The sequence below is a fragment of the Cryptosporidium ryanae genome (assembly GCF_009792415.1).
Source record: "Cryptosporidium ryanae isolate 45019 chromosome Unknown contig_16, whole genome shotgun sequence".
Taxonomy (NCBI): Eukaryota; Apicomplexa; class Conoidasida; order Eucoccidiorida; family Cryptosporidiidae; genus Cryptosporidium; species Cryptosporidium ryanae.
The window spans coordinates 49,598-62,983 of NW_027125559.1; the positions used below are offsets into that span (position 1 = coordinate 49,598).

The 13,386-nt window shown below is 39.5% G+C and overlaps 5 protein-coding genes across 5 annotated transcripts; all 5 read left to right on the forward strand.

Moving 5' to 3' along the window:
* Positions 1 to 124: 124 nt before the first annotated feature.
* Positions 125 to 1,216, forward strand: FG386_000696 (uncharacterized protein; the record flags this gene model as incomplete). The annotated part of the gene is made up of 1 exon (XM_067340040.1): positions 125 to 1,216. One exon carries the CDS (start codon positions 125 to 127, stop codon positions 1,214 to 1,216), a length of 1,092 nt encoding a protein of 363 aa, XP_067196238.1.
* Positions 1,217 to 1,825: 609 nt separating this feature from the next.
* FG386_000697 (aspartate-tRNA ligase) lies at positions 1,826 to 4,205 on the forward strand (the record flags this gene model as incomplete). The annotated part of the gene is made up of 3 exons (XM_067340041.1): positions 1,826 to 3,104; positions 3,154 to 3,257; positions 3,930 to 4,205. 3 exons carry the CDS (start codon positions 1,826 to 1,828, stop codon positions 4,203 to 4,205), a joined length of 1,659 nt encoding a protein of 552 aa, XP_067196239.1.
* Positions 4,206 to 5,282: 1,077 nt separating this feature from the next.
* FG386_000698 (uncharacterized protein) lies at positions 5,283 to 8,399 on the forward strand (the record flags this gene model as incomplete). Its single annotated transcript, XM_067340042.1, has 1 exon — positions 5,283 to 8,399. One exon carries the CDS (start codon positions 5,283 to 5,285, stop codon positions 8,397 to 8,399), a length of 3,117 nt encoding a protein of 1,038 aa, XP_067196240.1.
* A 2,316-nt stretch (positions 8,400 to 10,715) lies between these two features.
* Positions 10,716 to 11,621, forward strand: FG386_000699 (uncharacterized protein; the record flags this gene model as incomplete). The annotated part of the gene is made up of 1 exon (XM_067340043.1): positions 10,716 to 11,621. One exon carries the CDS (start codon positions 10,716 to 10,718, stop codon positions 11,619 to 11,621), a length of 906 nt encoding a protein of 301 aa, XP_067196241.1.
* Positions 11,622 to 12,280: 659 nt separating this feature from the next.
* On the forward strand, positions 12,281 to 12,688 carry FG386_000700 (uncharacterized protein; the record flags this gene model as incomplete). Its single annotated transcript, XM_067340044.1, has 1 exon — positions 12,281 to 12,688. The coding sequence occupies one exon, from the start codon at positions 12,281 to 12,283 to the stop codon at positions 12,686 to 12,688; it is 408 nt and encodes a 135-aa protein (XP_067196242.1).
* Positions 12,689 to 13,386: the final 698 nt, after the last annotated feature.

The window sequence follows — 13,386 nt, forward strand, 5'->3', positions numbered from 1 at the left end:
TGCGATGAGGATTGGAATGTAAATGTTGAAGCAACAGGAAGAATTAAGAAGTGAAAGTCATTATGAGCAAGCTAGTGGACTAGAGGAAGACGAGAGCAAGAGAGAGTTGATCGGTTCATTGCACATGAGCGAGCGTAAGGTGAGGAGACATATAGTACTGGATACTGGAGGAATATTGAGATTGGGTCCTTACGAGTTTCCGGATGATGTATTACTGACAGTGCCTTCAGTAATTAAAGAAGTAAAAGATAAGGCAGCTAGCGAGAAGTTGTCGTATCTTCGCGACAGGATGGAAATTGTTGAGCCAGACGAAGCGGAGTGTAATTTTGTGAAGAAGTTTTCAAAAGAGACCGGTGACTTTGGGTTTTTGTCAGAGACTGATTTTCGCGTGATTGCGTTGACTTTGATGTATCATAAAAGATTTGACGAAAAGTCAAGACTCAATTCGAGGCCTAAGCAAATATCCTTAGCTACAAGGGAACGGGAGGACGCAAATGGTTTAGGGAATATACAGGGGAAGCTCGAGATTGAAGGCGAGGGTAGGGAGCAGAAGAGTGGATATAACAAGGAGGACGAAGAGGAGTTTTCTGGCGGTTGGGTAACAAAGGAAAATATAGACAAGGTATTGGGGAGTTTGTCAACGGGAGTTAGAGATGATAAGGTAAGAGTAGCATGTATAACGACAGATTATTCAATACAGAATGTGGTTCTACAAATGGGACTAAATTTAATAGAGATACACGGCCTTTCAGTGAAGTGCGTGAAAAGATGGGGGTTGATTTGTTGTGGATGTTACACTTATGAAAGAGATACAAGCAGGAAGTTTTGTGGCAAATGTGGTAATGCGACCTTAGATAGAGTTCCAATAAGGATAAATTCAGATGGAACAATTGAGATGGCCAGTTATAGGAAAAAGGTTAATTTAAGAGGAACCATTTATTCAATACCAAAGCCGAAAAAGGGAGTTAGGAACCAAGACATTATCTTGGCCGAAGATCAACTTATGATGAGCGGAAGACAAAGGAAACTTAATCACGAGAGAAAGAAGTGGGAAAAGGCATGCAGAGAGCGGGATCCTTTTTCTAATAATGGAGCTGACTTTGAAAATAGTTGGTACAAGGAAACACGTAATTTTAGGTATCCGGAATTTAAAATAGGACTCGGAAAGGGAAACCCAAATTCTAATAGATGGCAGAAAAGGAACTGCAAGAAATGAAATTAGGGTTTCCGAACAGGTCAATTCTATTTCTGCCCTTCGCGCTCACTACTGGCAGTGCTGTTGATTGATTGTAAGTATATCACACTGTAAAACGGCTTGTTGAGTCGTCCTTATATCTCAATTGTTATTTATATGGCAGTAGCTATTGGATGAGTACGCGCTTTCCTAGTTTAATAAGCATATATTCCGTTTTATTAAGTCTCAATCCGTGTTTGAGGTGTTTTATCTACGAGTATTAGTTCCGAATGGGGGTTGCACTCGCGTGCTCTTCCTTGCAGATTATGTATATTAAACGAGCTGCTTGTCGGGCTTTCTGCGGACCTGCCAGCAAGTTCTTCTCTGAGCCCGGTCACACTGGCGACTTTTCAAAGGTAGGTGCAACTAATTGCATCTGCAGGGAGGTTATTGGGATAGTGCATGCAGACTTTCTTCATAAATTCGAGGATGACAGGCAAAGCAGGCGGGAAGCAGTTGTCCTGTTTTGAACGACCACTGTGGCGCGGATGTCACAACAAAGACGGAAGGAAAGCTGAGCTTAACTAGACAGACAAATAAACTGCAGAGAAATTGATTTGTTGGATAGCTGAATTTGAAGGAGTATATACAATGGAGGGTGAGAAGCTAATAAAAGCTGAGGTGGTAGCAGGGGAAGAGGAACATACAATCTCGAAGAAGGCACTGAAAAGGCAGGAGAAATTGGCTCAGAAGAATGCCCGAAAAGCGGAGGCGAAAAGTGCCACTCAACAACAACAACAGACGGTACACTGGAGTTCCGTTGTGGTTTACACATCAGAGACATCAAGTTTTGGTGTAGTTACGCGAGAGAGCAGGATGGAAAAGAGGGAATTCTCAAAAATAAGGGACCTGAATTCTGATATTAGAGACGATATGGTTTGGTTGAGAGGGAGAGTTTCTGAATCAAGGTGTAAGGGATCTCTTGGGTTCGTCTTGCTCAGACAGGGATTTTACAGGCTTCAAGTAGTAGTTGACGCAAATCAGGGAAGTACGAAGGAGATGATTAAGTGGCTTGGGTGCCTTCCAATTGAGAGTGTGATAGACGTGTATGGAAAGATAGTAGTTCCGGAAGTACCTGTTGTTTCTTCAACGCAAGATATTGAGATTTTGGTAGAAAAAGTGTTCTGTGTCTCGGCAGCAACCAATGAGCTTCCTTTTCAATTAAAAGATGCAAACAGAGTGGAACTTGAGAAGGAGGAGGAAGGGTCAACGGAAGAGCAAGGTAAAGATGAGGCAGCGGTAATTAGGGTCTTGCAAGATGTCAGATTGGACAATAGGGTGCTTGATTTAAGAACTTATCAAAGCCAGGCTATATTTAGAGTTCAATCCACTATTTGCATGTTATTCAGGGAATTTCTCTTGAAAAACAACTTTGTTGAGATTCATACCCCAAAGATCTTGCCAGGGGCTTCTGAAAGCGGTGCCAGTGTTTTCAAAGTTGACTACTTCTCAAATACTGCTTGTTTGGCTCAATCACCTCAGTTATATAAACAAATGTCTGTATGTGGTGATTTAGACAGAGTTTTTGAAATTGGTCCTGTCTTTAGAGCAGAGAATTCAAATACTCACAGACACCTCTGTGAATTTGTTGGTTTGGACATCGAGATGACAATTGATAATTCCTACATTGAATTGGTTGATGTATTTGACCAACTTTTTAGACACATTTTTAATGGAATAAATAAACATTGCAGACACGAAATTGAAGTTATTTCTGAATACAATCCTTGTTTTACTCAGTTCATTATCTCTGATGTCACACCAAGACTTACTTTCGAAGAGGGTTGTGAACTCTTAAGAGAGAACGGTGCGGATATTCCTTGTGATCTTTCTGAATTCGATCTCTCCACTGAAAACGAGCGACTACTGGGTAAGTTTCCTTTAACTCTCATGCTAGTTCCATATTACATTTATTTTAGGATCAATTATTAAGGAGAAGTACAACACAGACTTTTATATGTTACTCAAGTATCCACTTAAAGTCAGGCCGTTTTACACAATGCCTGATAAAGATGAACCAGAGGTAAGTTGTTAATATCTAGCAATTACGAGTGTAGCGATGGCCTATTTATTACAGTCGGGATTGCTTTTTAAAATTTTTATTAGACAAATACACCCACTCCGAATCAATGCTGTAATGGAGTCGCTCTGCAAATTCAATCCTCCGTTGTGATCAAAGAATGACTTAATCAATACCAAATCAAGGAATGATGAGTTCTTTCGTATTCACCCATAGCCTGTTACTCAAACTAAATATTTGAGTACGTGATGACATATTATCATGCATCACCAACTGACTTTGGTTTGGTTGATTCAATACTTGTTATGAATTCCGGAGAGATGGGATTTAGCCTATAAGAGTGGATGTAAACAAGTTTTAGAATAATTTGAGGCGGTGGGTGCAGGCAATTCTGCCTAACCAAATATAAGTGCCACGTTTGTTTTAAAGCGTCTTCGCATTCATGCATGTATGTATGTGTATACACAGTTTCATGCACTTTTGCATGTGGCTGCATTAAATACATGCGCTTACCCAGGCAGGATAAATGCAGAGCTTTGTTTCGTGCATGTGGAGCTGTTGTATTAAAATGAAGCACAAACTCGCGGATTTTTGTTTGGCCTTCGCCACGAAAATTATTCTCACTTGTTCTTTGTCTAAACTATTTTTGGAGACAAAACTAACTTTTCCTTGCAGAAATGGTCAAACTCGTTTGATTTCTTCATGAGAGGAGAGGAAATTCTAAGTGGGGCGCAAAGAGTACATGAGTACGACCTTTTAGTAAAAAGATGTCAGGAATGCGGCGTGCCTGAACACTCGTTAAGAGACTATTTGAACTCATTTAAACTGGGTGCACCTCCACATGGTGGATGTGGGATAGGACTAGAAAGGGTACTTATGCTGTTTTTCAATCTCGGGAATGTCAGAAAAGTGTCTATGTTTCCACGTGATCCGAAGAGACTAAGTCCATAAATAAGTTAGTGACTAGTTGCTTAAATATTAGTGCGGTGCTGCTTCCTGATTGGTTTGTTTAATCGAGGAGGACATGACTTGCAGTTTTTGTGCTCTTATCCCTGAATTCCATATTGACGACATTGATTAAACTTTGCATGGCATATACGTGCAACCAAGGTTTGTATTTAACTTTTACTTAATCCCGCTTTCATACCTAAACAGGAAACCGGACGCCCACCTTGTTAAATTTTGGTCATACGTTGTGCTTGCAGCGTTTTATTGTTTCATTAGCGATTTACAATGCTTAGTATTATTGTTAAAGAAAACAGGACATATATACCCGCCCCGCAGCATCCCGCCTAAAATAAGTATTTAATAGGTCCCGAAATGAATTATTAGTAAAAAGTATGGGGAGAGAAGGAGAGAGAAATAATAGGAAACTAAATTAAATAATTAAGTTAAATACATAAAATTGTTTAAATTTATAGACTTAAAACCAATAGGGTGAAAATATACATAATGAAGTTAATAAATAATTTCAAGTTGTAGGCGAGCTAAATGTATAAATAGGCCATTTGAGATTAAGGCGGGATCAAGGAATAATAATTGAAAAGGCAAAATAAATAGGTACCCAGACGTTAAATAAAATTAAACTAAAAAAATAGGGGTAAATAAAGGTTGGGTATTGACTAGACTATATTATATGATCACAACTACCTGCGGGGAATTAATATAAAAGGCAATTGACAGTAAGAACTTTAATATTACTCTTAATGTACCAAAATAATAGCAGAGCAATTTTATTAACACGAAGAAGGAGCGTAGATCCTAATACTCGTCGATACACTAAAAGCAAAGCCTTGACACTTGAGGAGGCAGGTGAGATAAAATAGCAATTAATAGGATTTTTCTTCAATATATGTACAATTAAAGGGAGTTAATCTGTATTACTGTTAAATCGTATTTGTTACGATTTATCCAGATCACGAAACACTACATTAGTATTGTTACTGCTACAACAAGTGAGTAGATAGGTAGCAAATAACAAAAGGGTGAGAGGAGTAGGTTGGAAGTAGGCATCTGAGGAGTAATAATATGGAGGAAGGTTATGACTGGGATAAGATACGGAACTTTCAGATAGTTGATGGCATTGAAATACCAACCTCTTCCTTGTTAACTGAACATGTTTCGGCCTGCTCCAAGGATTCTAACTCGAAAATAAGTTTGAATAGTAAAGATGAAGATCTTTCGAAGAAGATATCTTCGATTCCCCAACTCCTAGTGTACCCCTGTATAAGTAACAGCGATAGCTGTGACAATAACGACAATAATAACGTTAGTACACCAAAAGAATACTGCTTAGAGAGTGCTTATTCCAAGGTAGGGCTTGAGAAGCAGTATGTAAACGATACTATTAATAATAGTACTAATGCAGGTGGATTTGGATTTGGTCTCCCATTTGGATCTGCGTCTTTGTTCAATTCTGTTCCGAGTTCTATATCGGGTTCCACATCTGAATCTAGATCTGGATCTACGCCGGAATCTAGATCCGAGTCAGTGCCTATATCCAGATCTGGATCGATTTCTGGCATTCAACATTATGTTATGCACCCCGGTCTAATAGACGCTCCTACATCTATAGACATAAGAGATGTGAATGGAATTGGTGGATTGGACGGCATTGAAGCCATAAGCAGCAATACTTGTGATTCAAATTTGGATGGAGAGGCAGGCAATTGCAGCAATGATGGTGCAAACATCTCCAGTAACATATACGGTTTTCAACATAGTACTGGCAAATTTCGGGAGGATGAAGAGTTAGATACAGAAAAGGACATTCAAGAACAACTTTATTCGAATGGAGCAGGAATTGGGAGTATAGGAGGCGGTTCTTCAAATAACAAACCGAGTTGCAATCAAAACTCAACAGGTGTTAAGAGTTCTTCAAAAGCTCGTAACAGAAGAACAAGGGAGAATTCTGAGGATTTTTATACAAGCAGTTCTAAAAACTACTCTCAAAGAGAAGGAAGCAATGGCTGCCAAATGGGATCGGGATCTTCGCCAAATCTCTCTGAGGATCTGAATTCAATTAAATATTATGAAGGTTTTAAGCTTCCATTGGGCGATTTGGGTAGAAAGATGTTGCTGAAGAAACTAAGAGAAATACACACTCAAAATCCAACTAAGATGGAGAAAGCCCTTACAGATCACGGTCTTTCTTATACAAGGATTAGATTTGCCAGTGTGCAACAACTATTTAAGATATCGTATGTATGTGATGTGTTTGACTATGCTCTTAGTATTCATTGTGAATTTGGCAGACCACGTCACAGAGATTCATCTAAAGGAGCGAGTGCAAATAGTGGAAGTGGTGGAGTTCAAATTTTCTCCCCTGGTGTTGCATCATCGCCATCTTCTCAGAATCCGTCAGACTCCAAGAGACCAACGGACTCATCTTCTCCTCAAAACTCCGGATTTATAACGGGAAACAGCCTCATGTGCATTGGACCCCAAAACGCAATTGATGAGAATTATGTAAATAGTGGAAATCAGAAGCACCTGGATCTTGGATTAGACTCGTATACTCCCGATACGTCCCCTTGTGGCAGTCATAGATCTGGATCATCTACTTCTTCCGTATCAACGACAACATCTGCGAACTCTATTTCTGGACCTAACTGCGACTCAACTTTGTCTAATTCAAAAGAGCTTTTAGTTAATAAACTCGAAAATGACTTAGTATCACCAATATCAATCTTCTCAGCAAACTGTAGTCCGTCAAGTTCCCAAAAGAAGCGGAAAACTTCCGGGAAATCATCGTCTCCATCTGGTTCATCTTATAATTTCACTCCTCCACCTATCCCGGTAACGGGATCTCATATTGACGTTCAGAGCCAATTGGTTTTTGGTGACATTAATGGGAACCAGGGAGTAAGTGGAGGGTCCTTGCCAATTGCAGGATCGGGATTGTTAATAGGTGAGACATTTGGGTCTTCCAGTGCCAAAAGTGGATATCTAATCCCGGGTACTGAAAGCAATTCAGGTACTAACCAAAATGGTTATAATCTTAATTTTGATAGAAATAATAACGTCATGGTTTTAGGTTATGGTGCTACTCCCAGCAACAATGGCAACTCCAGCTTTTGTCTCCCACAAAAACCGGTAAATCTAGTTGGTTGTATTTCAGTGGACGGTGCAAACAGTACTTATTCGCAGTCCCAACCAGCATTCAGATCTTCAAAATCCTGTTATTTGAGTAATGATGAAAGCGAGGGGTTTGACTCTATAATGCAAAACAACGTCAGTAGTGGAGACAGTTCTGCACAAAAGCCCATTAAGAGACAGAAAACAAGATCTAAAAAAAGAGGTGGCAATATAAATGATGCAGGTTTAAGCAACAAGGAATTGCATGCGACAATGAACAATAGTGATGGCATTTCTGCTTCTCAATCAACATCTATTTCATCTTCCTCGTTAAACGGTACGTGCATTGGAAGTAACGGAGTTAATTTAAGCATTCCAATTGTAAACGGAGGAATGGGGTTGGTCAGTTTTTGTGAATTGTTGGGTCATACCCAAATATATGGATCAAGTGAGGGTGACTGCGAGGAATTGTATTCTACTAACTCGGGAATAGCACCATTTTATCAGCCAGAACCGGAGATGTCGTTTATTAACGGCTTTACGGTATCTGATGTAGGAATCAACCTGCCCTATAATTCATTAAGCGACTCCTCCATCCAATATGAAGCGTCGTTACTTATCAATTCGATTATTGAGTTAGAGAATAGTAACACAAGCAATAGTGGTAATAGTAGTAATAATTACGGCCACAACAGTAGAAATCACGGTAGTACAAGTGACTCGGGTGCTGGAAGCAGTAGTGTTGACGTAAGCAACACCGGAATCAGCAATGTTAGTGGTACAAGTAATAATACGAACAACAACATCAATAACACTCTTTCCGGTACTAACAATGGATTGCTTCCGACAGAAGTAGTTGGAAATTCAGTTTGCGATAATCCGTCTTCCACTTCCCTTTACTATTACACCGACCCCTTTAATACATCTACTTTTGACGATTATTACTTGGAATCTACCAATTATGATGGACTTTCTTATCAAGGCTTAAACTCGATTGATTTTTGCAGTTCTACTGATTTTGACATTGACAACATTGATATTACAGGATGTCCTATTATTTCTACTTAGTCGTCCCCAGACACCTCTGGCTTAGTATTCAGCGTTTATAGTATGTTTCAAGCCGAAAACCTAGTGGAAGGAGAAATCTATACTTATCGCAATCCTAGTCCACCCTGTAAAGAGTTGTCTACATTAAGGATAGCTAATAGATGTACACACAAATGCATGTATCTATATACTTCTGTTTGTTTAGAGCAAAGAATTCAATTTTACATGCAGTATTGGATTCTTTTTTTGTAAACTAACACTTGTGCATGCGACATGCATGCTTAGATAATGAGAATCAGATTCGAGAGGTGGGTTAGTGCATATAAGTACTTTGGGCAATAAAAGGCAAACGGGATACTGTATGATGTAACGTTGAAAATATACCTGAGAATAGTAATAAAAGTAAATACTGGAGTGACTGTATGTGTTGTAGCATTTTTACGGGAATTAATTTCAAAAAATTCGATTAGAATAGGAACTCGTACAATGCAAGTAGCTGAACACAGACGGCATAGTGTAGGGGTGAGCAAATAGGTACACACGCTGATTATTTCCAATTTAAATTTGTTTTAGTAAATCTTGGGGACAATTAAATTAATAAGCGACCAGTTTCTGTGTAAATACTGTTAACCGCAGAATTAAAAGTTGTTGATTAAATTTAATTGGGAATTTTTTGTCTATATACTTTTTGTCAAGTATAGGTGGTAGCCGGCCGAAATAAGGAGTGAAATGATTCAATGAACTGAATGTCGGCAATTTGTGTTAAGGAGGTCGTGTAGAGGCAATAGGAGGTATAGTTGTGCATTCATATTTCCTATTGGAAGAAAGAACAGAAACTTCACATTGTTAACAAGCCGACGTTTTTTCATTTTAACTGTCTTATTTTGGAAAGGTAGGTATTTTTTAATTAATACGAGTAAATACCGCAAGATGATGATATGCGATATAGGAAATTAATGACTTAAAACATAGAATTTAGGCTTTAAGATCACAATGAAGATGTGACTTTCTTTTTTCAGTGATTTAAAGTAATAGATATAAGTTGGGAACGGGTGCTTTTTCCGCTATTTATTATATATTATATATCATTATTGTTTTTATTGTCTCTCAAATGCGTTCTGGGTCGTCGATACCTGATTTTACGCGTGCGGGTAATGCAGCTGGTGCGATTTGAAGGACTTGTCGCTTCTTTATTTTCGGAGGAGTATCAGGGGTTTGAATTTGAGGCCTTTTGGCTGCAACGCCCCAGCAAGCCCAAAAAATATAATTGTGTTGGGGCAATTTGCCGGTTGCTTTGTCCTGCTGTTGCTTGTTCCTCTTTTTGGGAGAGGAAACGCCCAAATAAACCCCAACTACTGTAGTTTTCTCGTTTTTAACACTTAGACAAAAAAGAACAAAGCGAGAAACACAAACCAAAACGGGGCGAATTATATGTGCCAACAAATAATTTGCAAGCATACATGCTGCTTCCTCTACCCGCCACATTTTTACAAATGCCCATTTTACATGTTTGTGTCATGTCCCATATTTTGCAGGTATTTTGAGTTACGTGTATTTTTGATTTGCCGGCCGCATGCACTGAGTTGCTTACACCGTTTTTCGCTTCACAGCCGCATGCAAATTCGTGTTACCGGTTTTGACTTTTCAGACCACATGCTATCCACATAGCATAGTGCATGCATGCTCCTGCCCTTTTCCGTAGAGGTGGTGACTTTATTGTCACAAGCTCTCACTTCGGAGTAAGAACCGGTTGTCTTTGGCACCGAGGCCGTTTTCTTGAGCCAGAGAACCCCATAGGATTATTTTAAATATTTTTAGACTTGTTGCCTCGTTTACTTCCCGGAGCATAATTTGGTATATGAAGGCGTATGAAGCAAAGAGGGTGAGGGGAGAAGTGTGGAGGAAAACAAATAAATGCATTACGTGCATATTCGTGAAGAATTGCGGCTAGTTAGAGGGTCAAGATTGGGACAAGTCTCACAGTTTGAATATTTTCCTGGGAATAGAGAGAGGCGTCTTACAGGCGTAATAAAAAGTGGGAAATATAGACAGCGGGTGGCACGGGGTGATCATAACATTTGTTTGTACTCAAAGGTTTAGTTAATAGATTTAATTGAAACAGCACTTGATTAAACAAATATCAAAGGAGGACATTTTCTCAAAACGGTATATATTTGGCTAGTGCTCATAGAAAGTGACTTTTGTCAGTAAATCTGGGGATTGCAGACCAAAACCGTTGAAATGAGCAGTTTGATGCGTAATTGAAAAGTGAGAAAGGGTTAAGGTTACTACAGCGGAAAAATTGGGACAGTTAAAGTGCAATAAGGCGTATCAAGCATGGGGAAAGATAAAAAGGAGAGAAACAGGAAATTAAGCACGACTTTAAAGTGCATTGGCTCTTTATTTTTGATAATAAGTCCGTGCATTCTTTACTTTTGCACAGCAGCAGGCTGGCTGTGCAGTAATGGCGGATCATTATTGGTTGCATTAAATGTCATATTCTTTCTACTGATGATTACTTTTATGTTTTTAACGCATTGGAAAGATCCTGGAATAATTGTTAATGCGAAAATGGGAGGGCACGATACTGCCTTGAGGGATAAAAGTGGCAAGAATGTGAGATTTGATTCGAATAATAAAACAAACCAAGTCAATGTCGTTTTTACTGGCGTTTTGCCAAATTTGTCTGAAGTTAAGCCCACGAATTCATTTGAGGTGGTTGCAGGAGGTCAAGTAGTAAAAGTAAAACACTGCTACACATGCGGCATAATTAGGCCTCCTAGATCAGTACATTGTAATGTATGTGATGGTTGCGTGGACAAATTCGACCATCATTGTCCGTGGGTGGGAACGTGTATTGGTTCCGGTAACCACAAATATTTCATAGCATTTCTAGTTTCGTTACTTATAAATGAAACTCTATTTATCGCTGGCTCTTCTTGGATGGTAAATCATTTTTTTTCAAAAGCTAAAGACTATCTAAGATTGGGAAATTCAACAAAAATATTCGTGTATACAATGGAAAATGCAGGAGGTCCTGCAGTCGTCATTGGTTTTTCATCATTCACTGTACTTTTCTCGGTCTCGCTTATAATTTTTCACTGCTACAGTGCGATTTTCAACAAAACCACTTACGAACAAATTAAAAGAACCTACGCGGAAATATCAAATCCCTGGTCCTCTGGAATACTCAGAAATATAAAACAGGTATTCATGAGTCGAACTCTTCCTGTTTCAAATTGAACGCCTCACAAGCCCTTGCTCGATCCACCTAACTGCAAAACCGACAAAAGTCTAACATCAATAAACGCAATTGTAAAAGGATGTGACATTGAGGACGGGACTGGCAAGGCGAGGCGAGGCCGCCCCGTGTCGGAAAATACAGTCTATTCCCCATTACATATCCCAGAAACGTGCGAAATAGATTGTCGGAGAAACGTAACTTCGGGTCAATAATCTCCTTTTTATTCTCTAAGATACACGCCAATATTAGTATTAAATAATATAAAGTTACCCGTCTCGTCTCGAGATCTTTTATTATATATTAATGTATAAAAGGCAGGTGGCTTCTGCAAGAGAGTTGTAAGGCGGATATTTGGAAGTTTACTAGGCCCCAAGCCAAACTGGTGAACGAGTAGAAAGAGTGGAGTAGAGAGCGAGTGCAATTGGTTTGTGGGAGGCCCGGTCATTAGTGGGGACGCCGACGGGGACGGACGTTTTTGAACGGGTTTTGCAGAGGAAGAGGAGTGAAGTGGCGTCTCCTTTGTTGGATTTAGTTTCCCTAGTGTTTGTATAGACGTGGTTGCTTGGGCATTTCTCCTCTATTTTTTCTGAAAGAGCGGAAGTGAGTATAATCGTAAAGGTGAGTGCGTGGGATCAGGACATTGCAAATGGAGTAAGAAATGGGAGATACTTCTTTGGATCGAGAGCAGAAATTCAGGAATTATAAACTGTCGTTGGCACTTAAAATTAAGGATAAGTTAGAATGTACGGGGAGATGGGATAGTATAGTTTTGGACTGGTCATCAAATTTTAACAGGTATTTGATCAGCGCACAAGAAATACTCTTTCAAGAGGATTGTTACTTGAGATTTGAGACAATAATACCACTTTCGTACTTGGACAGTATAGATTGCGAGACGTTTTTAAAAATACTAAGAGAGGACGAGGAGATAAAGCAGGCAACCGTTACAAGCGACGACAGAGGCTTGTGTTCTTCGAAGGTAAGACATAAATTCTCCATGGCCATTATCGGACCCGACAACCAGGTAATATTGAATTCAATCAACTTTGGATTGCCAAAGCTGTGAGTGAGTTTTCCAAGTGCTGGGTGTTTTAAGGGATTTCAAGGTGAGATAGGCCATTCTCCCTGGGTCCTATTGCATTTGTTCGGAGACAGCAACTGACCGACTTGAGCTGAACCTTCCAAATTAGAGATGGTTTATTCAGGATAAATAGGAAAACAGCGGTTTTGGCCTGAGTTTAAAGGAAACCCCTCAAGCAAATTGCCTCTTAATTGGAGATTGTGAATTAAATACCAGATGAAAAGCTCAAAAAAGCTAAATGTTAAATACAAACTAAAAACTAACAATATAGCTATATGCTTTTGAAGAGAAGTGCATTGCTTGTCATTGTGAGTCTGCTATTGAGTAGACCTGTTCCCTTTTTTCTCCATCAAATCAAAAATAGCCTTCTCCGTCTTGGACTCTAACTCTTTAGTCAACAGCTCAAAGTCCCTTTTAATGTCGTAGTTGTAGTCTCTCTCTGGTGAAATCTGAAAAAAATTCGTTTGTAGGAATTCAAAGTTTAAGGAGTTAGTTGCTCATTGTATGTATAGTTCGGAGTGGGGTGTTTGTGCGGAAGGCCTAAGAAGACGGGCTTGAGGGTCCCATTCGCACTTAAGAACTGATTGGGCTGATCTTCGAGCCCATCTAACGCCTCCTGGACTCCCAACCCGGCCAGAATGCAGGCAAATCGGCAAAAGCACAGCACAAGGCGTCAAAGAAGC